This window comes from Amblyomma americanum, chromosome 11 (assembly GCF_052857255.1).
Source record: "Amblyomma americanum isolate KBUSLIRL-KWMA chromosome 11, ASM5285725v1, whole genome shotgun sequence".
In the NCBI taxonomy this organism is placed as follows: Eukaryota; Metazoa; Arthropoda; class Arachnida; order Ixodida; family Ixodidae; genus Amblyomma; species Amblyomma americanum.
In genome coordinates this window covers 104,299,750-104,325,011 of record NC_135507.1, presented here as the reverse complement: position 1 = coordinate 104,325,011, position 25,262 = coordinate 104,299,750, and the positions used below count along the sequence as shown (strand labels likewise).

The window sequence follows — 25,262 nt, the reverse complement described above, 5'->3', positions numbered from 1 at the left end:
GCTGTTGGGGTATCGGCGCGCTCCCCTGGGGAATTGTTGCTTAGGGTGTCATATTCGCTCGCGCCTGGACGTGAACCTTGACAAGAATCCACCATCACTTCTCGGAGCTTGCGGTCCACTCTGATCATGTTGGGACGTTTCCACCTATGTGAAATATTGAACGACAGTGACATGCTCTTCGTTCTTTCAGCAGCAAAGATAGCCGACTTAGATGTCTTGCACTGACCACTGCATGACATCGCAGCTGCCACCATGTTACAGAACGACAAGTACGATAGAAATTTTTGCATCTGTCTAATCTGCTTATTGTCACCTGTACGGCGTATGTACAGTACTCACGGATTGAAATAGGACATTCGGAGCGCGTGGCCGTCGCTTCATGGAGCGCCGCCAGTAGATGCTCATAGAACCAAGGTGGTGCATTGTGGTATGGCGCGAGGGGGAGAACATCTACAAAGCAGAATTGTTCCTTCCAGTAGCCAACGAGCCGGACTGTGGTTTACCACATGCCTGCGTGGCACTGCAAGGCTTGCGCTCAGAATGTCCTATTTCAATCCGTGAGTACTGTACCTTGGAAGGTTGGTGAGGCGCTGAGGTGGCTGCATGCGCCTTCACGACAGATGTTAAAAAAGGTAGCTTCTCTTACGGTACAGAAGTAAGCGTATGTTCTTAATTCTTAACGTTACGATGCTTTAGAAGAACAACTATAGGTTGTTATTCGATGCCTTCAAATTGGTCTTACTGTTTCTTACCCCCACATCAATGTGAAAAATTCGAATATAAACGAAACCGAAACAAAACATTCAATTCAGCAGCTAGCGCCGATTATGGTGGGGTGGTTATTCTCAAAAGCTCGCTTTTGTGACACGTTAGCAGCGCCGCTAGGGAGACATTTAACGTCGAAACAATAAAAACATTTCGACTCTCGCCCCTCTCAACAGGTGACCACTTTCTCCAGGCCCCAAAAATCGGATACCAACGGGAATATGTTAAAATTTCATTCATCACGGATTCCGCGGTCACCCGTGAACGCTGTCAGTTGTCAGTTCGTTAACCTGCGGACTCGTTGATCACAGCAGCGAGCCATGACTTCGTCATCGAGCCGACAGGGTGACTGCCGAAGCTGCCGACTCGGACGAAGCAGATTAGGCCTACGGCTGTGAGCGGCGGCAGAGAGCATCAACACCACCACCGCGCGCCGTTGAACGGGAAACGCGGTGTGTGCCCGGCGTCGTGCGTGTCGCCTCGTCCGCGCTTCGCAGCGACAGGGACAACCCGTGTCTCCCCGATAATATTTATTTCCCAAGTGCAGTCCGCGGCTCTTCCCGAGCCTCGGTGAAAGCGCCGACGGAGTGTCCCAATGAACCGAGCGTTCGTCATGCCTGCCAAAGTTTCCCGAAAAGTTGCGACCATGATCATCCGCAGTCGCAAGTCCATCATGAAAGACGGATTCATCGTAAGTGTGCCGCCCGTCTGTCTTGTCTCTTCCGATCACCGTCGCGGTAACCGGTGTGCGCGTTGCTTGTTTCCGTTTCGGAGCGACTCGTTCCTCGGCGTCTTTCGGATGCTACTCTGCCGACCGGTTCGAATCGGTTCGCGTGAGCGCAGCCAGCTAATGTCGTCAGCAGTTTGGCGGACGCATCTGGTTGCGTCCTTGCGCGTTTCCCGACTGATCTCTCATACGACCGTGTTCGCCCGTGTCGTGATTGCTGTGACAAGGGCAGTCGGGCTCAGGACTGGAGGCATGTGTTGCCAGTGCTTCGCGAAAGCAGCTTAGCGATCGAGACATCGCGGCGCAGCCCGAACGTATTCCAGCCTTTCCCTCCGTCAGCGGATTCGTGTCGTGTTTTCGGCTTCTCGAAGCTGTTTTCAAGAGGTCGATCCTCTTTGCTCTGAACATACGTCACAAGAAGGGAAACCTCAGCAGTGCACGCGGTGTTGTTTCCTAGGGCTAAAATCCTGATCTCTGTCGCAGCTTCTTGCCAGCCGTTACGAAAGAGCTAACCAAAGATCAAGCGAAAAAGAAAAAATCGTGAGACATGATTCGAAAGGCCGTCTCACTGCTGACGCGTTTCTCGCAGCTGGCACTTAGGTGAAGGCAACAGAAAAAAAAGAGAACCCTCCCAGAGCGCTCAACGTTCCACAAAAAGGCTTTATTTTAGGTCGTGCCGTACATCACATTTGTTGCCAGGTGTCCGAGTGGGCTCTGCATTTTGTCGGACGCTGCGCTGAAAATGTCGTTTCCTGTCCCGCAACAAGGACTGCAGTTACTGCATGACCCTCTTTTTCATGCAAGTGTATCAATCGCTGCTGTGAGGGCAGAGCCCAGTGTAATGCCTCATCGATATGGGCTGCGGAGACAAAGTTTCCAGAATGCAATGCAGACCTGTTTCGTATTAAAGCATTGGCAGTGGAGCAGTCTGTGTCATGGCAAATATATGAAGCCTGTGAGAGCATGGTTTAGCATTGCTCAGTCCGTATAGCTCGCTTCATGTTCTTTTTCAAGACTGAATACGGATATGTTACTGTGGGTATCCTGTTCAGTCTGAAAAAAAGCATCTGCTGCATTTCGGGTCCTGGGTGATAGTATGATAGGAAAGTGCCTGAAACACCTTAGGTGCTGCCATGGATGAATCATAGCTGGGATAGCAGGAATGAATACACTGCATGGAACATTACTGTTGAGCGGGTATGCGTCTCTTAAGTCAAATCTCTCGCATTGCGCTGAAGTCGTGTTGTGAAACTCTGCTCTTCCACCTCATGCTGTGGAAGCACAAAGGCTTTGCTGACAGAGGGTGAAGCAATTTTTGAAGAGCGTGCAGTGTTTAGGGAAGTTCTGCATTTAAAATTATTTCATAATATATTTCGTTCAAGGACGGGAATAAACAGAACCTAATATATAGTCAACCCTGATTATGTGTCTGTACAGATAGATCATTTAAAGAATACAGATGCCGGACTGACCTTTTTAAAATGTCCTTTTTCCCCAAAGCAGTTTTGCAATGGAACAAGCTGCCCGAGGAAGTAGTGCCCATATTATCAAATGATTAATTTTATTCCATGCTGTGACATTTTTTTTTATGTATAATAATTCTGTTATCTTTTTTTTTAACCACCTGGTATTTGTATACTTTCCTTTTCAACACCCTCCCTCCTATCAAAGACAATGGCACTGTGAGTATGAAAAATAAATAAATAAATAAATGATGAGTGCATTACTGACCTATTTATTAGGTCTGCTACCATTCTGATACCATTCTGATACCATTCTGATACCATTCCAGTGACGTTCTGCACTGTAAAAAAAAAGAGGCCCAGCTTGTCAGGGATTGCAGCTTGAATGTGGCACATGGTGTTGGCTGTTTAAAACTGTTGTGTGGTTTTTGTTATGTGCACTTCTCATTCTGTTACTCTTTGTCCAATTTGTGGCTTGCAATGAGATCACTTGTGTGCCCTTCTTTCTGCTTTGTTTATATTGGTTTCACCAAATACATTCATGATATCCTATCACCATACCCACTTCTTTCCTGTTTGATGTTGCTCATGGTTGTGGGGGATTTTGGGTGTATAGTGAAATTCACCAAGTGACCGTCGTTTCTCAAAACCATCCCTGTAGAATTTATTTCATTTCTTGGTTGCAGTTTGCTTGTATTTCGTCAGCATACCATGGCAGAACGACTTGTAACGCGTAGACGTGCATCCGGCTTTCGTGACTCTTGGGTGTTAAAGGGCCATTTAATGACATCTGGCTTCCCTTATGATTGCTCTTTGCATTTTAAACAACATAGCAGTAAACTTTGAGGAATTTTAGATTTATTTCCCAGATTGCACATAGCCAGCAGAAGTTTAAAGAATTAGTATCCTACAGGCACAAAAAATCTCATGTTTGCTTCTTGTAGGTGAAAGAAATATTGGGGACCTCACGGTGGAATGGAACAGAGAAATGATACCGGTGCAATCGCTATCTGCACTGCTGTGCTTTTGGACAAATATATTTGTCCTAGGCTAGACTAGTGGACAAGGCACGCTGAGTGCCGTCTAATTTAGAATGGTATGGCAGGTAAACATGTCATCTGAGGCACGCTGAGTGAAGTCTCATTTAGAATGATATGGCAGGCACACATGTTGCGACATCTGGGAGCATTGCCATTGCCTGACTGCCATGTGAAATCACTGCTGTGTAGTGATGCTTGTCTCCCATGCAGTTATTGTAGTCTGTATAAGAGCGGTTACCGCGTTTGCGACGCGTTGGCAGAAAGAGTCTAAATGAGGTTCCAACGTCTCGCTAAAACCCAACCGCTCAAGTATTAGATTCATTTTTTATGCAGTGAATTGCTTTGGTGCCATCAGGATGTTCTTTTTCTGAACCACAATGGAGCTTTGGGTCAGCAGTATTTGCGGATGCTTTGAGGCCAACAAGTTTTTTTAGAACGTAATAGAAAGGATAGCTGAAATAGAAGGAAATGGCTGCCGTCGCGATGGCTCAATGGTTATGGCGCTCCGCTGCTGACCCTAAAGACGCAGGTTCAATCCCGGCTGCGGCGGTTGAATTACGATGGAGGCGAAATCCTAGAGGCCCTTGTAGTGTCCTAGGTTAGTGCACGTTTAAGAACCCCAGGTGGTCAAAATTTCCGGAGCCCTTCACTACAGCGCCCCTCATACCCTTAGTCACTTTGAGACGCTAAACCCCCATAAACCAGAAGGCAGTGTCTGCTCTGGCAATATGCCTTGTTCAGAAATTAAGGCAGTATTGGCCGAGAACTTCATCATATATCCTTCTAGTGTGCAAAGTAAGGTCTGCAGTTCCACTTCTGGAATTCGGAACATACTTTTGATGCTACTTGGTGTGTTCAGGGCGCGCTGCCTTGACCTGTTTGGAACCCTTTTTTTTTAAATGCGAGGAAACTTGTGGGGAATACGTTTTTAGCAATGTAGCATTACCTTTGCGCTGTATATGTGATGTATCCATAAAGAAAGCATGTGGCAGGTTCTTGTATAATAAATATTACTGCTACTTATTATTCACTATTTCTGCCGTAATTGGACATGTCTGCTTTGGCTGAGCCTCATGCAAGCTGTAGTCGGACAAAGCCTCAAGCGAGGCAGTTCCAACACCATGTGGTGGGACAGCTGCATTGTCTCCGCATAACGTCCGTTATCTTTCCGGTCCGCAAGGGTCATTTACAACCTGTATAGCAGACAGCCATCTCTTCCACATGTTTGCTGGGACAAGTGCTGCCGTGAGATAATCCCTTGTCAGAACCTTAGCAAAATGGAATCTTTGGCTACAGTCGGATACAACTCAAGAACACAGCGACTTTTCCCCGTCAAAGGACCCCCTTCCTGACAATGGCGTCGGCTGATTCTCATGATCCTGCTAGCATGACAATGCTGGTGACGCAATGGAGGGGGGATCTATTCCCAACCATAGAGGGAAGGGACTGTCTTCTTTCATCTACCACTCCTTGCTTTTTCCCACTAGCAGGATCATGAGAATTTGCTGACGGCATTGGCTGGAAGGGGGTCCTTTGACGGAGAAAGCCCGCTTCGTTCTTGAGTTGTGTCTGACCATAGTTGGTGGTGCATTCGCACAGGACACAGCATGCTACATTGACACAAGAGGCGTAGTGCAGAAACATGGATCGAGTTTGTTGTCTGTTTTCATCCACTCCTTTTCTTGTCCTGTGTTTTGTGCACTGTGTCTCTATGGCAGATTTCTGCGTTTGGCTGTGTGCTTTGAAGGTGAAGTGGGAGGGTTTGTTCAGTCCGGCCGCTGCGTTGTTGGACTGCAACATTCATCATTACCATTGACTGACGATGACAATTATTAGAAATCGCTGTCGCGGTGGCTCAATGGTTATGACACTCTGCAGCCGACCCAAAAGAGCCCAGCCATGGCAGTCGAATTTCAATGGAGGTGAAATTCTAGAGGCCCGTGTACTATGCAATGTCAGTGCATGTTAACAATTGTTAGCCCCAGGTGTTCGAAATTTCCGGAGTCCTTCACTATGGTGTCCCTCAAAGCCTTGGTCGCTTTGGGGCGTTAAACCCCAACAAACTTTAGTTATTAAAAATCTAAATCACTTTAGTCACTGTCCGATTTGTAGCATGCTTAGCCCCACCTCATATCTGGATATCTGCAGATGTGTTAAAAAAAAGTACATATTGAAGAAAATTTGGAGCTGCAAAACGTTTTGGGGTCCTGTTCAGACAGCGTCCTTGGCTATCATTGCCAGGTTAAAAACAGTGGATTTATTTTGTGGCGACAGCTATCGCTATCACTGGTCTGGCTGTCAAGGGTAAAAAGTTGGGGATTCTGAGTGAAAAACAAGCGTTTATTTATTTATTTATTTATTTTATTTATACACAGTACCTACAGCGCCCTCATTGGGGCATTATTGTAGGGGGGAAACATCATAAATAAGAACAAACATTAGTACATAATAAATTAGGCAAATGATGCGGTCTACACAGAAAATACAATAAACCCATGCACACGGAAGCAAAAACAAACAAACAAACAAACAAAATAAAAACCATTGTAGAAAGGCAAACATACCCTAAACACACACATACACACACAAAAAAAAGATACATTTTAAAATACAGCACTGCTTAAAACATAATACACTCGGACAAGAATTATTGCACTTATATTGACAGGTGGCTTTGCAAATCGGTCAGAAACGATGTAGGAGGAGCGGTAGCGACCCACGAAGGGAGACAGTTCCAATCATTTAGCGTTTAGCTACAATGCACTGCCAATAATTTTGTTTTTCATTTCCTTGACCAGAGCAACTTCTAACTGCAGACCACATGTGTAGGATGCCTCCACATGGCACCTATTAATTGCTATTGCGTGCCTTTGAGAGGAATGTACAGATGTGAACAGCTGCTTGCACAAGGGAGCTGGTAGGTAATAGCTCACCTCTTGTCTGAAGTGATTGTATGGCTGTTGGCTACAGGCACTTTCATGTTCAGAGTGCTTGCTTCTTCACGGGGTTCTAGAAATGGCTATTGAATTCTTGTGTTGATATCTTGATATTTTTCTATTTACTAGGTTTTCAGGATTTAGTGGCACAGTGTGCGCTTGCCATAATTTTCATTCTAAATGTTCACTGACGGTTTGCTCTAGTGAACTAACAGACTAGCTATTCTAAAATTGGCACAGAATGTGTGCTTCTCCTAAGCCTGCGTTGTGTTCCTTCAGTCTTTACAGAATGAAAGCATTGCACCATACATACAGGCACAAGGTGAGGCAAGGTTATGGTCAGTTGTTAGCTGATTACATGTTCTGAAACATTTATTGAAAATTCTGCATCCATTTTCATTAGTTCGTGAGAATTACTGTGGGACATCGCAGTACTATGGTTTGTGGGCGATATGTTTCATCGGAAAGACCCTCATATTTCCTCCATGTGCATGAAGAAGTGGCAGCTAAACTGCAGCCCCCTCCCCACCCCCTCCTCCCGCACACACGCATGCACTGCATGCATATTCGCACTGCACACACATACGCACCAGGGGGAGTGCCCACACCACAAACTTCGTAATCTCATCCGTCCACATAACTTTTTGTTGCCTCTTGCTACGCTTGCCTTCTCTTGGAATCTAGTCCATTACCCTTAACAACCATCGGTTATCTTGCCTTTGCATTACATTCCCTGCCCAATCCCATTTCTTCTTAGCCACCGCGGTGGCTCAGTGGTTATGGTGTTTGGCTGGTGACCCGAAGGACATGGGTTTTATCCTCGCCGCAATGGTTAAATTTAGATGGAGGCGAAATGCTAGAGGCCCATGTACTGTGTGATGTCAGTGCACGTTAAAGAACCCCTGTATTATAGGCAGTAGGCAGTAGCCATGTGCAGTGGCTAGGCCGTCTGCGTGGCTTGGCTGCGCGGGTGTGCGCCCGCGTGAGACTCGCGGCGGCTGGCATGTGTCTCGTGCTCATACCGGCATTTGCTGGGCTGGAATAAAGCTGTCCAGTTGGCGTCTCAACGCTCTCGTTTCCTCAACCCAACACCTTAGTGGTTGAAACTATCTCGAGCCCTTCATTGCTGCATCCTTCATAGCCCGAGTTGCTTCCAGACATTAAACCACATAAAATCAAACCAAACCATTTCTTCTTGATTTTGACTAAGATGTCATTAACCTGCGTTTTTTCCCCGGCCCAGTCTGCCCACTTCTGATCTCTTAAACTTACACCTATCGTTTTTTCCATTGCTGCGTTGTCCTTAACTTAAGCTGAACCCTTTTCGTTAGCCTCCTCGTTTCTGCTCCGTAGGTGAGTACCGGTAAGATAGAGCTGTTGTGTACTTTTCTCGTGAGGAATGTTGGTAAATTGCCATTCATGATCTGAGAAAATCTGCCATATGCGCTCTACCCCGTTCTTATTCTTCTAATTATTTCCCTCTCGTGATCCGAATCTGCAGTCACTACCGGCATTAAGCTTCCTAATAAAATGTTTGTTGTCAGTAAAAAATGATTCTGTGGCTCTTCTGGCCCCATTGATATTTGTCAGGCAAAGAGTAAGGCATTTATTGCTGAGAAATTTGGATTTAAAAATGGAAAACTTTTTTCTGCCACTCAATTCAAACTTGTGTGGTCAGCGATAAAAAGGACGCTCTGGCCGCCAACTGTAAATAAATGCATTGTTGCATAATCTGAGCGGTTCGCAGATATACAAAGCATGAGATCATTGCAATTATACCCCTGTGACACGGGCACCACAAAGGCCTTTGAGAATCAGGTCCTTATATCCAAAGGTGTAAGGAGTGCAGCTACATGGCATAAATGTTGCGCCTTTGCCGCGAAGGGCCTTGGGGGCAAAGGCGCCCGTTCGAGACCATTGGAGCCCAAAGGCGCGGCCTTCGAGAACCTGCGATCGCAGTGCTGTTCAATGTCAAAAAGTAAAAGCGGTGAAAAAAAAAAAAGATGCAGCCAGCAATGTTTTCAGACATTTAAAAAAAAATATGAAAGGAGTGTCTGGCTTCGTTTTTATACGGCTGTTTATATTTTATGCCCAGATTTCAAGACAGTAAAAGTGTTGCAGCAATTTTGACTGCCCCGGCGTGCAAAGGCAATAAACAAAAGCTGCTGCTGATGAGCGTAGCTGTTGCACTTCTTTTAAGGTAGCTATTAGAATAAAAATTGTCTGGACTCAACTAATGAACAGAATTCCCCATTTTAACTTTAAAACACTCACTTCAGCCGCCTCAAGCACAGCAGCGGGTGCTAAGCCTTAATGGCTGTTCCACCTTTCGAGCTTTCGCTCCTTTGGTGAAAAGAGGTGCCTTTGCTGGAGAGACCTTCGTGTGACAGGGGTATTAGTCTGTTAAATTGAAAATTGGTTTTTGGGGGAAGGAAATGGTGCAGTATCTGTCTCACATTTCGGTGGACACCTGAAGGGAGCTGTAAAGGAAGGTATAGAAGAGGGACTGAAAGAAGAGGTGTTGTAGTGGAAGGCTCTGGAATAATTTTGACCACCTGGGGAAGCATGCCTGCACTGACAATGCACAGCACATTGGCGCCTTTGCGTTTAGCCTGCATTTCATTTTATGGCCTTTTCCTAGACTGCATTTTCATTGAAAGTAGCCTTTTTGCCTTTTGTTTGTCCTCAGTTTTTTTTTTTTTTTTTCAGTGTCCCTAGAACTGAGGTCCTGAAAGCAGCTACGTTCAAGATTGATTTATGCACAAAAATAAATTGAATAAGTTTTTACGCTCTGCTGCATAATGCGGTAAACTCGGCGAAAGCTGTTGCTATGCCGCCGGCTGTCTTTTGCTAATGCCTGAGACCCACTGACTGTGGCAGCCTGGGCCACCACAATGATTGCAACAGGCGCACGGTCCCATAATGACACACGATCGTGACAGTCAGATGGCTAGGTGTTTACAGATGTTTACATATACTTTCAACATCTGCTGGAGAGGGCTCCTTGCAACAGCTTTCGCTGCAAAAACACCACGTGGCTCACAATTAGGTTTTCTTAACATAGGTTACACTCGGGACTCTCCGGAGATTTCCTTCAAGAACACTATGGATAAGGGTGGTAGTGGGAGCAGGGGCAGATTTATGGGTCACTCTCGGAGGAGTCTGTTTGGGTGGGGTGGTGTTCCCTTTGCATCATGCATTTCCTGAACTTCTTTTTGCTGAAAAAAAAATCGGGGTTAGCGTAGTTTTCCTATATAGTATTTCTTGCCTAAAGGGGCCACAAACATTCCCTCCCATAGACCCGCCTCTTGATATTTATTTCTGGAACATTATCATCCTGCTCTATGTTGCCTTGTTGCATTTTTCCTCCATGCTTGGCAGTGTTTTAACAAACTTGTGGGGTTAGAAGCTTTGTTAAAATGCTAAAAATTAGGCCTTTCTAAAGAGCTGCATTCAGTACAGCCAGATAAGAACCGTCTATCAATTAAGGAGGGATGATTAACGTTTGTGTTGCTTGCTCTTGGCCACATTGTGCAGAGCGCACTGGCAGCCACATCCTGCATAGCTTGTATATTAGTATGCTTTTTACTGTCCACTTGTTTGATCAGTGTTCAGTTTTTATGAGAAGTATGTGTGCGTACAGTTCAGTTCTATGTGGATTGAGAGTAGTAAAAACAACTCATGGCCAGTTACAGCAGACTTTGAGGTTGGAGTGGGTGGTGATGAACCATGGCAAAAAGGCCGTCGCCGTCCAGGTTTGTATGGTGTGTTATGGAATCTGTTTGTGGTTTATGGGGGTTTAACATCCCAAAGCGACTCGGGTAAGGGATGCCGTATTGAGGGGCTCCAGAAATTTGGACCACCTGAGGTTCTTTAGCGTGCACTGACATCACACAATACACGGGCCTCTAGAATTTCCCCTCTATCGAAATTCAACTGCTGTGGCCGAAATCGAACCCGCGGCTTTCAGGTCAGCAGCTGAGCACCATAACCACTGAGCCACTGTGGCGGTTTTATGGAATCTGTACACCTTACTCTTGCATCTCGGTATTCTGACCATACAGCTTGCAAATTGATGTACAGTTCCAGAGCTAGGAGTAGTTGTTTGAAGCCCTTGTTATTGTAGTTTACTTTGAGAAAACTGCTCATATCACGTGGGGAAGGTCCAGAGGGTGTACCATCATCCTAACTATGGCCACTGCAGGGCTATGACCTTTGCCATTGATGTGCAGATAACCTTGCCATTCTTCAGTTGCTGCCATCCTATTCTCATCCGCCCACCTTAGTTTCGTATTGCCACCTGCTACATTTGCCCTCCTTTGGAATTCATTCTATTGTCCAGAGCCACCTGTTGGTTATCTCATCTCTGCATTGTGTGTGGTGCGTAATATGTACCCTCTGTGACAGAAAGCAGGAGTGGCTTGATAGTGTGTTCTTTACAGATAATTGGCCAGAGTTTGATTGCTGTCTCCTGAATATTGCAGAAAGTGAACGCCATGTGGCTGCTTTGTCTGCCTCAAATAAGTCTTGCTTGAGTGCTTAAATCTTCTGCGGCATTGTCTCTGCAGCCAGGTGGAAGTTGTGCTCGGTCTATTGGAGATTGTTCCCCCGTACAACACGTCAGGGAAATCACTTTGCGGTTTGTTGATTGCAGCTGTTTGTCAAGTGGTTGAATAGAAAAACTGCTTGCCTTCTGCCTAATCTGTCTTCCAACAAGTTTGTAGCATGTGCTGCTGTGTAGCCTCCCACCACAGCTAGAAATGCATGCAACATGCTATCCGGGATGATGGAGTAGCGGCACATAAGGGAAAGTGGCGTAGTGTTTGTCTGGAGCCTGGGACGTTTGCTCTGTAATAATGCATCCGCAGTGAAGTCATGTTGCTCACCTCGACTGTTTCATTAGTCCTTAGGTAGTTCTTGGCAGTTCTTAGCAGTTCTTACGTAGTTCTTGGGTAGTTCTTAGCATAAGCTGGCATGGTTTGCATGTGTACTGCGAGGATAAGCTGGAGTGCAATTTCATTAAGCCAGTACACACCTGTTCATTTTAGCGGTTACCTAGCATATTGCTCTGAGCATTGCATTGTTAAGTAATGAGCACAAAGCATTTTCACTTTTTATTTCTGCATGATTGCGTTTCAGTTCAAGCAGATAGTATGTGGTTAAAGTTTGGCACAGTGCGGACTCAGGGGGACGCATCTTCACAGGCTCAGATTTGAAACTGCATTGTTATGCTGCAAAGGCACCGAAGGAAATAATTTTTTTTTAGCTTTGTAAGCCGTCATCCATAAGTGCACATATAGAAGCAATTTAGCCTAGTACTGGTTTAGTCAGCTATGAACCTTACCGCTGTTGCACTAGCTGGTCTTGTGCCTGCCGTTTTTTTTTTTTTTTTCTGTTTGTGGTCGGGTGAAAACTCCTAAAGTTTTAACTGTGCTTGGAACATGTTGGACAGGTTTGTTTTATTCATGGTGGTGGTGCATTCTCATTTGACCTGAGAATCTCACCTGACATTGCCTTCTGTTTGTAACTCTTCCTGTCCCCAGAGCCATTACATGCACATGCACGGATTTGAGTTGAAGACCTGCCAAGGTGGCTCAGCGCAGCTCAGTGTGGCAAAAACGTCGGAATCAAATACTGTGCAGTTTACAAGTGGTGTTGCACCTATCCCATCTTCCATCTTTGGTGACAAGAGTATTGCTTCTGATGCTTGTAGATATGACCAAAAAATACTCTGTCTTCAGCTTGTGTATACATAGATACTTCTTGTGTGACCTGCAGCTGGTCAGTCTACACAGACTGCTTAGCCGTGCAGTCGCACTAGCATAGGACCAGACGTCATGACATGGGCTGCGTGGAGGTGCTCTGATGTGTTCACCTAATTTTGGGGAAACATGCGACTACTCAGGCCTGTGATGCATTTGTGATGTGGGCTTGATGTGGTCACTGAAACACTGGGGCACGCCAAGCTTCCTGATTTATGTAACAACAGTGCTTGATTAAGCAAAGTGGAATAATGGTTTAAACGAGCTTGGAGCTAGTCTGCACAGCTGGAACAGCAAGGTAAAGGTTCACCACTTTTGTGATTGTTTTCTAAAGAACCTAAGAAAGGGGGGCAAGCCTGTCCACCTCGTCTTGTTTATTTTTCACTTTTTTAGGGCTGCTTCAGTGTATGTCCGCCATATCAGCAGGGTACAGCAAAGAGTCTCTCAAATCTCTCTGCTCCTGTTTTCTTCTGGGAGCTGAATAATGAGTTGAACCCTTGTGGCGTCTTGCAGACGTCGGGGTTTGGAGAGCCCAGCGTCTACCATGCGGTGGTGGTGATCTTCCTGGAGTTTTTCGCCTGGGGCCTGTTGACAACACCTATGATCACTGTGAGTGGTGGCTCCAGGCGCATTTTGCGCAAGTTGATGGAGCACCGATGAGAAATGATTGGTGGTTTTCTCGTGTTGGTGTTCACGTCTTGAAGGGCTTCTTTTTGAGAGCAGTAATTTTTATTGCATTTAAAAAGCCTAACTGGAAGATGTTAAGAAACTGTCCTTCCCTTATATTACAGGGCGGTGCTTCCTTTTGTTGGGATGCACATACTCATGCGTATCATGTATACATCCGTGAAGAGTTTGCACTCGGCTATGCGCCTGTTTCAAAGAGAGGATGTTTTAATGTGGCTTAGAGTGTAAAGAACAACAGGTAGCATTTAAAATGCCATTTGACAAATGGAAGAAGATATAACATAGAGCAGGTGTTCTCAAACTGGGTACCTTGGAGTGCTTTTTGGTGCACTGGAGCTTATTGTGGTCATTCCCCGCATTTAGCCGTTGTGTGTGTGGGGCTAGACTGACCGATTCTGCACAGATGGGCATTAGCTACAACTGAATCAGCAGAAACAGAAAATGCTAACATATTCAAATGATCCACTGAGGATCGCCTAAGAATTTTTTTGAAGGACCACTGGTGTCTGACCATTCATATTGTAGATTATTTCAAATCGATGTGTGATGTTTTGTGCTTAACTGCACAAAGCCATTGCAAGTTCCGCGCTGCAAGTCTTTGAAGCATTCTTGGCATCTTTGTTCCGCTTTTTTGTGGAGGTGTTTGATAATGTGCTGCCCATTTTCCGTGTTGAAACGTGGCTCCTAAGGGTGCTGCCAATTGACTGCTTCTGCCTTCCAGGTTCTCAACGAGACGTTCCCCAATCACACCTTCCTCATGAATGGCCTCATTATGGGTATCAAGGTTGGTTCAGTTCGTTATTCACATCCTGGCTTTTTGACCTCCTCTTCTTTCGAAGATATGTGCGCTCTTGAATTCAGTGCAACTGTTTGATCTTTTATGCTTTTCTTTATTCATCCGGGGTTCTGTTTAGGTGTGGAGTGTGTTTATTTGTGACAATGACATTGTAACCTTGCCTTATCAGGGAGGACATTAATAGGGTTGATTCCCACTCCCCTTCTTGTATTTTCCCAAAGGAGCACCATGTCCCAGCTAATTGGGGGTTCACAGTAGTGTATTCTACTTCTCACACCATTGTGTGAAGATTTGTGTGGTATGTTGCCATGGATGAAGGAGAAACTCCCACCCTGGGGAGCAAGTAAGTAACAGCACATGCCGTATCGCATCCCAATCGCTTGACCTCGTATGGCATAGTTCTGTTGGCCTGTAGGATAACACGGCAGTGCTCTCTTGCCTCTGGTCAGAAGGGTTTTTCACATGGCTTCATGCTGACAGGGCAGTTTAGTTCCTAACCATGCTTGCCTGTAACACTGGTCGCTGTTAAAGCTATGGCAGCAGGCACACACTGACGCAAAAGTTTGCAGCTGCAGTTTTGGATGCAAACGAGAGTTGACTGCTAAAAGTCCCACCAATGGTAGGTAGTATCTGTTATCATAGGGCAGACGTGCGTCGCTTTACCAATGCACCGCTGTGTCAGGAGCGGTATGAGGTGTTGCAATTGGGTTGCAAGCCCCAAGGGTAGCGTTGGCCTGGCGGCCTGGGGCAAAGCTGGAAACATCCGAAGGTCCCGGCAAAGGATGAGTCGACTGGCAACAGAACAACTTGTTTATTCTGGCATCTCAAAAGAGCAGCCGGTCAGGGCGACCACGTTACTCGCAGGAAGAAATCGAAGTCTCTCTCTTGCGTCCGGCGCAGCTGTCTTTTTTTATACCCTCGGAGTCGAGGGCAAGAGGGAACGGCTTGGGAAGAGGCGCCCGATACGGCGTCGCTTCAACATGTCCAGACGTGACGGGCGCGTCCGCCAGGCCGGCGCCGGTCAGACATCCTCGCCTCCCAGTTGGGGAGCTCCTCTCCCCGGCTGCCGCGCTTTGACAAGTGTGGGCACCAGCATGCACACACACACACACGCACGCACGACGACACGTGGCACTGAAACATGCCTGGACGCGCTTGGCGGGAGGCGTTGCGGCAGCGATGAACGAAGCCGCGGCATCCGTTGCATCCGCGCCGGCTATACCGCGCGTCGTAGGCGAGACGTAACAGACCGCCCCGCCGGGAGAAGGAGATCCCGATGGTCAGGGGACTGCATCCGCTGTCCAGAGGGATGTCGCTCGATGATGCTCGTAATCGAAACCGATCGTCCCTCGACGTTGCATGAGCGCAGCGCACAGAGAAGGCCTCGTTCTCAGGTTCAGGATCACACAGGACACTGCAAAGTGACTTCGGGAGAGTTGCCATTTTTGTGCTCGTTCCCAGCAAGCGTTAGAACTACGCCGAAACGCAACCGCTCAGTCAGCAAGCACGAGACAACCCTCACTAAGCTCTGCCAGGCTCTTTCCCCTTTTATACTACTGCCTAGTTCCTTACAGTAGTCAAGCAGCACTCAGAACGCGTCCACAAATTGGAAAATTGCACAAGAAAGCACATCATCACTTTGAAACACTAAACAAAAGCAATATGCTAAAAATCCTGCCTCAGGAAGAAAACATCACTAACAAACAACTTTGAGGTGGATTCCCACGTTAGGGGCTTCGACTTAAGCCATCGGCGTTACCGTTGAGACTCCCCTTTTTGTAACGCACCTGAAAGGAATATTGTTGCAAAGCGAGGCTCCAGCGCAGGAGGCGGCCATTTTTGGGAGAGATGTTCTGCAGCCATTGGAGAGGGCAGTGATCCGTCTCAATGATAAACCTCGAGCCGGCTAGGTAGCATGACAATTTCTGAACGGCCCACACGAGACACGCACACTCTTTCTCGGTGGCGCTGTACGCCTGCTCATGACAGGTCAGCTTACGACTAGCATACAGGACGGGGTGTTCCACTTCTCCATTGTCCCTTTGGCACAGTACAACGCCCATGCCTCGCTCACTAGCATCGCACTGAACAACGAACCCTTTTGTGTAGTCTGGCGATCGTAGCACAGGCTGGCTTGTTAGGGCGCTCTTTAGGGCGCTAAAAGCTCTTTCCTTTGTCTCGCTCCAGACGACTGTTTGGGGCTCTGTTTTTCTTAGAGCATCCGTCAGGGGAGCCGCGATATCGGAGTACCTGGGGATGTACCTCTGATAGTAGCCGGCGACACCTAAGAACGACCGAATATCGTTCTTCGTGCGCGGTTGCGGGAAGTCTCGCACAGCGGCCACCTTTATTTCAGAGGGGCGGCGACGACCCTGTCCAATCACGTGACCGAGGTAGACAACCTCGGCCTGTGCTAATTGGCACTTGGGAGCCTTGACTGTCAAGCCCGCTTCGCGCAGGCGGGTTAGCACTGCCCGCAAGTGTGCCATATGTTCAGACCAGGATGCGGAGAATATCGCTACGTCGTCTAAATACGGTAAAGCGAATTCTTCCTGTCCCCGCAACACTTTGTCCATGAGGCTTGAAAAGCAGTATGGCGCGTTCTTCAAACCAAAACTCAAAACTTTAGGACGGAATGTTCCCATTGGTGAAATGAACGCCGCATACCTACTAGCCTCTTCTGTAAGTGGAACCTGCCAATAACCCCTGACAAGGTCTAGGGTGGAAATAAACTGAGCGCTACTAACTTTCTCAAGGCGCTCCTTGATGTTAGGGATCGGATAAATTTGATCCTTAGTGATGGAATTAAGCCTGCGGTAGTCGACGCAAGGACGAGGTTCCTTGCCCGGTACCTCAACTAAAATCAAAGGGGAGGTATAATCACTCTCACCCGCCTCAATAACACCGAGCTGTAGCATTTTCTTTACCTCAGCCTCCATAATATCGCGCTGGCGGGGTGACACCCGGTACGCCTTGGATCGTACTGGCTCTGGCGAGGTAAGTTCTATATCATGAGTAAGGACAGAAGTCCTACCAGGCCTCTCAGAGAACTGGCCTTGAAACTCTTGTAAGAGTTGGTGTAGTTCGGTTTTCTGCTCAGCCGACAGCGGTGCTTTAATGATTAAGTCACTAATGACCTGATCAGTGTCTTCCCTGTTCGTCACTGAGCCTAGTCCCGGAAGCTCGACCGGAAGCTCTTCTAACTTTCCCTTGTCGGGCATTTCCTCTCCAGTACCTGGTGCCTTCAACGCTACAGGCTCAATTTTATCCAGTTCTGACGTGCTAGGAATATCAGCTTGCTGCGCCTCCGACCCTTTCCCATTGTTCGACAACGTCGGCCCCGCAACTACCGCCTTTGCAGCGAGCTCCCGAACTCTCGGTCTGGTTAAGGCCTGAACGCTAGCCTCACCAAACAAAAGCCCCTTCTCGCGCAGGAGGTGATCGGACCTGTTCGAAAATAGGTACGGGTACTGGGGGGGCAGCATAGATGACACTACGGCCTCCGTCTCAAGTGCTCCGAAAGGTCCTTCAATAAGCACTTTTGCTACGGGCAGACACACGCTGTGAGCTTCCACGGCTTGCTTGATCCATGCGCACTCGCCCGTGAACATATCGGGTTCTACGTAAGAGGGGTGAACTACATCCATTGTAGCTGCGGAATCACGAAGCACTCGGCACTCTTTCCCGTTCACGAGGAAGTCTCGCATGTAAGGCTCGAGAAGCTTCATGTTCTCGTCAGTGCTACATAATGACAAACACACGACTTCTCTTTTTGTTTCTGGACACTGCGCCGAAAAGTGACCCGGCTTCTGGCACGTATAACACACGCGCGCTTGCCTCGCCTCGAACCGCTTTCTGCGTTCGGCTTCGGCTGCCGCCGTCTCCTTACGTTCGGTCGGACTGCTTTCACTCGCATCCGCACTACGCGTGTCCCCCCTTGCTCTCATGGGTGTGAACTTCGGCCTCTCAGACTTGGAGCCAAATTCACCCTTTTGACCGTCCTTAGCTCCGCGAGCCCGACGCGTCACAAACTCCTCGGCTAGCTCGGCGGCTTTAGCCACTGTACTAACGTCTGGCCTATCCAAGACCCAGTACCGCACGTTCTCAGGTAACCGACTATAAAACTGTTCTAGCCCGAAACACTGCAGAATTTTCTCGTGGTCACCAAACGCTTTCTCTTCTTTGAGCCACTCCTGCATGTTTGACATAAGCCTGTAGGCAAACTCTGTATATGACTCGCTTCTGCCTTTTTCATTTTCCCGAAACTTCCGACGGAACGCCTCCGCTGACAGCCTGTACTTTTTTAGCAGACTCGATTTCACTTGGTCGAAATCCTCTGCCTCCTCTCTCTTCAAGCGAGCGACTACGTCGGCCGCCTCGCCGGGTAACAAAGTGAGCAAGCGCTGTGGCCACGTTTCCCGAGAGAACCCCTGCTTCTCGCACGTTCGCTCAAAGTTAACCAGGAACAAACCAATGTCCTCTCCAAGCTTAAACGGCCGCATCAGGTCAGTCATTTTGAACGATACCCGTTCTCCTGCACCGTGTGCCTGACTTCCATTACGAGCGCGTTCCATCTCTACCTCGAGACGCTTCATTTCTAAAGCGTGGTCGCGCTCTTCTTTCTCTTTTTGCTCTTTACGTTCGCGCTCCTCTTTTTCTTTTTGTTCTTTACGTTCGCGCTCGTCTTTCTCTTTTTGTTCTTTACGTTCGCGCTCGTCTTTCTCTTTTTGTTCTTTACGTTCGCGCTCGTCTTTCTCTTTTTGCTCCCTCTCCTCAATGGTCTCAAGGCATTCCGACAGCTCGTCATCCTCAGCCTCCAACTCAAGAATAGCCCTTAGCAGTTCTGGTTTTCTGAGTTTGTCTGAGACATCCAGACCCAACTCTCTTGCAAGCTCCAGCAATTTCGGTTTGCGCAACGACTTCAAATCCATGGCTGCTCCGAATGCTGCTTTCTCTACTGCCTACTATTGTCTGGCCGCAAACTAACCCGGCAGCAACGACAACCACAATTACCAGCTCTGTTTCTGACACTAACAAAAGCCTGGCAAAACTCAGAAGAAGAAAGTCCCGCACTCACCAAACCTCGCAGCCAAGAATTCAGCGCAGTCGTTCCGCTGCAGGCAACCAGTCATCACACAGGGCTCGTTGCACTGCTCCCGGATGGTCGTTGTGCTGCTCAGCATACAGTTGACCGCATATCTTCGCTGGTGGCCTCCGTTGTCGGGATCTCACCGCTGGCAACCAGTTGTTGCATTTGGGTTGCAAGCCCCAAGGGTAGCGTTGGCCTGGCGGTCTGGGGCAAAGCTGGAAACATCCGAAGGTCCCGGCAAAGGATGAGTCGACTGGCAACAGAACAACTTGTTTATTCTGGCATCTCAAAAGAGCAGCCGGTCAGGGCGACCACGTTACTCGCAGGAAGAAATCGAAGTCTCTCTCTTGCGTCCGGCGCAGCTGTCTTTTTTTATACCCTCGGAGTCGAGGGCAAGAGGGAACGGCTTGGGAAGAGGCGCCCGATACGGCGTCGCTTCAACATGTCCAGACGTGACGGGCGCGTCCGCCAGGCCGGCGCCGGTCAGACCTCCTCGCCTCCCAGTTGGGGAGCTCCTCTCCCCGGCTGCCGCGCTTTGACAAGCGTGGGCACCAGCATGCACACACGCACGCACGCACGCACGACGACACGTGGCACTGAAACATGCCTGGACGCGCTTGGCGGGAGGCGTTGCGGCAGCGATGAACGAAGCCGCGGCATCCGTTGCATCCGCGCCGGCTATACCGCGCGTTGTAGGCGAGACGTAACAGAGGACTCCCAGATATCTACAATATAGAGAATGACCAATTCTACTGCAGTACAAGTCTAAAATGATGCAGTATCATGCAAGCTTACATCATGTGATCTTTCAGTCGTGGTAAGCCAGTTCAGATCAAGCAAAACCACAGAAAGTGAAGACAAATCATGCATAACCAGGGCTGGCCATGCTAGTGCACGATAATTGGTGATTAGCCCCAGGCTGAACCGCCTGTGATGCTTTTAATCGCAGATGTTGGCGTGCAAGAAAGGCAGCCCCCAGGCTGAACCGCCCGTGATGTTTTTAATCGCAGATGTTGGCAGCGCAAGAAAGACAGTTTGAGGGGCTAGTTGGTGTGGCATCATTTTGTTGCTACACTGAACGCATATGTTGTGATGGGATGAGAGTAAGGAAGCACACACTAAAGTCTCATTCCTGTGTCCATGCTTTCTTATTCTTCTTGTCCCATCGCAACATATGCTTTCAGTGCAGTAACAAAATGATGCAGACAAGAGCGCTAGCTTTAACAGTGTTGCACCTGATGTATGAAACAGAGTTTAGGGATAAGTGCATGGTTGGCACCCTGGTAGCTGCAGTTATCTGACTGATTGTTGGTGTGGATTATACTGGCATTGCCCTAGCGAGCATGTGAGGCAATCTTCTCCGGGTCGTGGCTCCTGCCGCAGGGCTTCCTGTCGTTCCTGAGCGCCCCCCTGGTGGGTGCCCTGTCGGATGTGTGGGGCCGCAAGTTCTTCCTGCTGGTCACCGTCTTCTTCACGTGCGCCCCCATCCCACTGATGCGCATCAACACGTGGTGGTACTTTGCCATGATCTCCATGTCGGGCGTGTTTGCGGTCACCTTCTCGGTGGTGTTTGCCTACGTGGCGGATGTGACGGATGAGCAGGACCGTAGCGCCGCCTACGGCCTCGTGTCGGCCACCTTCGCGGCCAGCCTGGTGACCAGCCCAGCGCTGGGTGCCTACCTGGCGCGCCAGTACTCGGACGCCCTGGTCGCGGCGCTGGCATCGGCCATTGCACTCCTCGACGTCCTCTTCATCCTGGTGGCCGTGCCTGAGAGCCTGCCCGAGAAGCTGCGCCCCGTTGGCTCCTGGAGCTCGCCCATCTCGTGGGAACAGGCAGACCCTTTCTCGGTGGGTGTATCAAGCACTTGGCAGCTCACCCTTAAAGGGCATTTTGTATGCACTTGTCTACAGAGTAGACTTTCAGCTTATTAATGCAAAAGCATTTTGTGGTTATGTCACGCCAGCAAAAAGTGACTGGAAGTTTTGTCCACACGATTATGTCGTTCTGTGGAGATAAATGTGCAAAATTTTGATTGTGTTAGGTAGTGCGTGAGTAGATCTTGAAATGGGAAATGTTTGGTTGATGAATTATAATGAGGTAATTAATTAAATTGATCTAATGAGAATAAATGCTGTGTTTGAAGCAGGTTTTTGTAAAACTGATTTGATGAAAAACGATGTAAATGCGTGAGAAGGCTTACTTAGTAAAAAAAATAAAATTTAAAAATGAAAATGAATAAAAAATAAAACAACAAAATTTCAGAAATAAAAATGAAAAATGGAAGGAGAAAGAGGGGAAAGGCGAAGGCTTTCGCGAAGTTTCTTCCTTGCTAGGGACAGCACAAATGCGAACACTTCTATAGAAGAGGAGCTGCTCAGACCTTTAGCCAAGAAATGCTATTCGACGTTTTTATGAAGTGAAATTGTCAATAAATGCCTTTGTAACTCATTCAACAGTTAGGTACTTAAAATTTGGCTCTTTGGATGATGCTTTTTCTAAGTGTATATTTTTTTGTATTAAAAAAAATTAACATAGCAACATGCTTCTGCTTGATTATTGTTTCTCAAAACTGTAATGTTTATTAACACGTCCTGTACCATTATCGAGCAGGCAGATTTTGCCCCCAGTAAAGGTATCAGTTTTTTTCTCTCGATTTGTAGTTTCATGGGCATCTTTGGAACAGAGAATGATTCCATGATCTCTTGGTTGTTTGCCTGACAAGTTCTAGTACAGTCATGCCTCATTAATAAGGACACTTTGGTTCCCGATCAAAGTCGTCTCAAGTGAATTGCATGTAAAAAAAAATCATGAAGAAAATCAAAGATCAATACTTAGACAAAATAATCGAGATTAAAATCTTGCTTCTGCACGTAGTGGTGAGCAATGATGTCATTTGTGTGGCAGTTTGAAGTAGTTTGAAGTGCGTTATCATGGCTGCCTTTATATAAAATTTAAAACAATGCAGCGCACCTGCAAGCATCTCACGATCTAATGACATCCATGATGGCGGGCTTTGCGCTGACGTAACTCTTGATTATGGACCTGTGTCTCAGTGGATCAGCATCCGATTCTGTATTTGCTGTTGCATTCGCAATTGTATTGTGCCTGACCTTCTCGTCCAGCCTACTTAGATACTGGCATTGCGCACTTGTTCAGCAGTGCTTTCTTGTTCTACAGCAGCAGCTTGTTTGAGGCATTCTCTTAGCCTTGTGAGGGGGATGTCATCGATTTGCTTGTCTATATGTTAGGTTCATTTGCTGGTGGCCTCCAGCAGTGAACGCAGTTTCTGACCTGCTGAATGACAGCGATGGTGAGCGTATGCAAATGCTGCCTTTGTTGCCAATGTTTCCCAGATTTCTCTATTCCCACTAGCATTTGCCACATGCCAAAACTTTTTTTCTTCAATTAGGTGCGTTTGCACGTTTTGTGGCGATGAGGCAGGTTTCCGGGTTCCTTGGGCCGCTTTCTTCTACATACATGTTTCTAATTGAGTTGGTTTATGAGAGTTTAACGTCCCAAAACGACTTAGGCTATGAGGGATGTCGTAGTGAAGGGCTCCGGAAATTTCGACCACCTGGGGTTATTTAACGTGCACTGACATCGCACAATACACAGGCCTCTAGAATTTCGCCTCCATCAAAATTTGGCTGCCGCGGATTTTTTATTTTTGGGGCAGCAGTCTTTCTGCTCATGTTTGCAAACCACATCGTCAGGGTTGATTCAGATTCTTCGAAGTGTGCTGTGTCTTTCACATGGTGCTTGACTCTGCAGTGTCCACGTTGCGCCATTTCCGAGTCCTGCAGTATCTATGGTGCTGTCAACCACTTGGGGCGGAGAATGAGTTTAACTTAAACCCGATTCCCTGACTGCTTTGGCTAACTAAAATGGTTATTGCTGCTTGTATTCGCAGGTTCTCCAGTTTGCACATGCATTAGTTTGTTCCGTTGTGCTGAATGCCCAGCGGGCCTCAAGCTGAAAGCTTCTTAATTACCGTAATTTTTGGTACATAGTCTGCTGCCTATACATGTTTATAAGTTGAAATTTTGCGCTTAGCAGGCTACTTATAGGGAAGGACTGTTCAATTTCTTTTTTTTTTTTCCAATATCGCCGCATGTGAAATGAAATTTCCGGCACTTATCTTTTATGACGTTTTGTGATAGTTGCACTGGGTGCGCACATGCTTTTTTATGCTTGGTTTGAGCACCTTTCTTTTTCTGGCTTTGTAACAGGTGCAGACAATCTAGTGGAAAATTTTTTGAGCAAAAATTGTGCTTTGCACAGTATGCACCGGGTGTGGACTGTATACTTAAAATTATGGCAATAGCATTAAGTTCCGAAGGCACCTGTGTCTCCTCTTTTCTTTTTTTGTCACGAGCCCTTTTCTTAAAGGTTATATATACTGTAAGCGAGGAGCTTTGCTCTTGTATTTTTGAGCTGCTTAACCGTAGTGGCGGCCTAGTGGCTTGAGCATAAAGCCTCGTATGTGGGAGGTGCAGGGGGTTCAGTCCTCAGTGCCACCGGGTATTCGCCGGTAATGCAGTGGGCACAAGCTTTCCCCTAGCCTGGTGCTCGGCTCTTCTAGGTTGGAAGGCTTGGAAAATGGGCATGGCACCCATCATCATCATCATCGCTTTTGAGTGTCTTCAGTTTTTTTGTGTACTATGAATAATGCTGTGCACTAGAGAGTGAGCTGCCGGGACCTTTGGCGACTCGCTGACCTCGGGTTAAACACAGGAAAGAATTGCCTTGGTGGCCAGAAAGCGTGTGAACAGCAGCATACCTGCTGATTTGCTGCCTTACGAAGAACTGTGTGCAGTCTTTCTTTTGAGGTTTTGAGGTCACATGTAGTGGCATGGCAGCTCAAAAAACATTGTGTACTAAGAAGATTGCACAGTCACATTGATAATTAGGTAACATTGCAGCAGCAGAGTCCATTGTGGCTGAAATGCTGACACTGGGCTGTTGTCGGAGGCATGGCTAGTTCCTGTGTGTCCCTTCTCTTGGGTCTGCTGGGCCATCATTGCCATGGGAAGCGTACAAAGTTATAGTGAGTGGTGTGCACTGTGGCAGTCTGGCTTGCAGGCCAGCCAGACAATAATGGTGTGAGTGAGCTGCAGTGTGGGGTTCACTCTGACTTGAATATGAGCTAATAATATCACTTGTGAGTGATAAGGGACACTTATCTAATCAGAGTGATTATATTTCAATTGCCCGGATTTTTCAGACTGACCAAATATATGGACCGTTTTTCATGTCCTGCTAAGACCAGAAGAAATCAGCCACTCTACTGATGCCTTACCTGTTTGTTCCGAGTTTCATTCTGCATTTAATTTCTGCACCTCTTCTGTGTTCTTTCTTGTAGCCTGGTGTTTACGTTTTTGTTTGTGGCCCAGTGTGTACAAGCATTCTGAAGTGATGTTCCAGCTGACTTGTGTGCACTTGCTTTGTCCTTCCCTCCCAATGTAAGAAGTGCATTGTTGGAGCCTTTGAGGTAGTATGTATGAGTAAAAGGAACAAATGGGGCTGGGCCAGGCAGTGGGTGCACAGATGGCATACCCACACCCACGTGAACATTAACCCCTGCGGCAGATACCTTTGTCTTGCAATGTTTTGATCTATGAAACATCCTGTGAGGGCAGGCCGTGTTGGTATTTTGACATGCCGAATGCAAAGGCTATCATGTTTGCCTGTGGCTCAACGAGAATTCGAGACCTGGTCTCTTTCGGAGTAAGCGTGCTTGTGGTGCAGCTACCGTTATAACATCTTCCCCAGGGTGTGGCAAGTGGTTTGGTTAGGTCACGCAGTTGCAGCTCTATTGCCGCCAACGCGACGTGATTTTGCAGGCGCTGCGCAAGGTGGGCAAGGACCCGATGATTCTGATGCTGTGCGTCACTGTCTTCCTGTCGTACCTGCCTGAGGCCGGACAGTACTCCTGCTTCTTTGTCTACCTGCGCCTGGTGAGTGGCCACTCGGTGTGGGTGCGCCCAGGACCCTCA

The 25,262-nt window shown here is 47.5% G+C and overlaps 1 protein-coding gene across 1 annotated transcript in view; it reads left to right on the top strand.

Annotated features, from left to right (window-relative positions):
- The first annotated feature begins 916 nt into the window (after window positions 1-916).
- Window positions 917-25,262, top strand: part of LOC144110451 (hippocampus abundant transcript 1 protein) — a 41,543-nt gene continuing 17,197 nt past the window's right edge. The window contains exons 1-5 of the mRNA XM_077643349.1: window positions 917-1,456; window positions 13,207-13,302; window positions 14,102-14,164; window positions 20,649-21,113; window positions 25,110-25,223. Of these exons, the coding sequence (XP_077499475.1) occupies window positions 1,361-1,456; window positions 13,207-13,302; window positions 14,102-14,164; window positions 20,649-21,113; window positions 25,110-25,223 (834 nt within the window). The 5' untranslated portion in view covers window positions 917-1,360. The remainder of the gene's footprint in view (window positions 1,457-13,206; window positions 13,303-14,101; window positions 14,165-20,648; window positions 21,114-25,109; window positions 25,224-25,262) is intronic.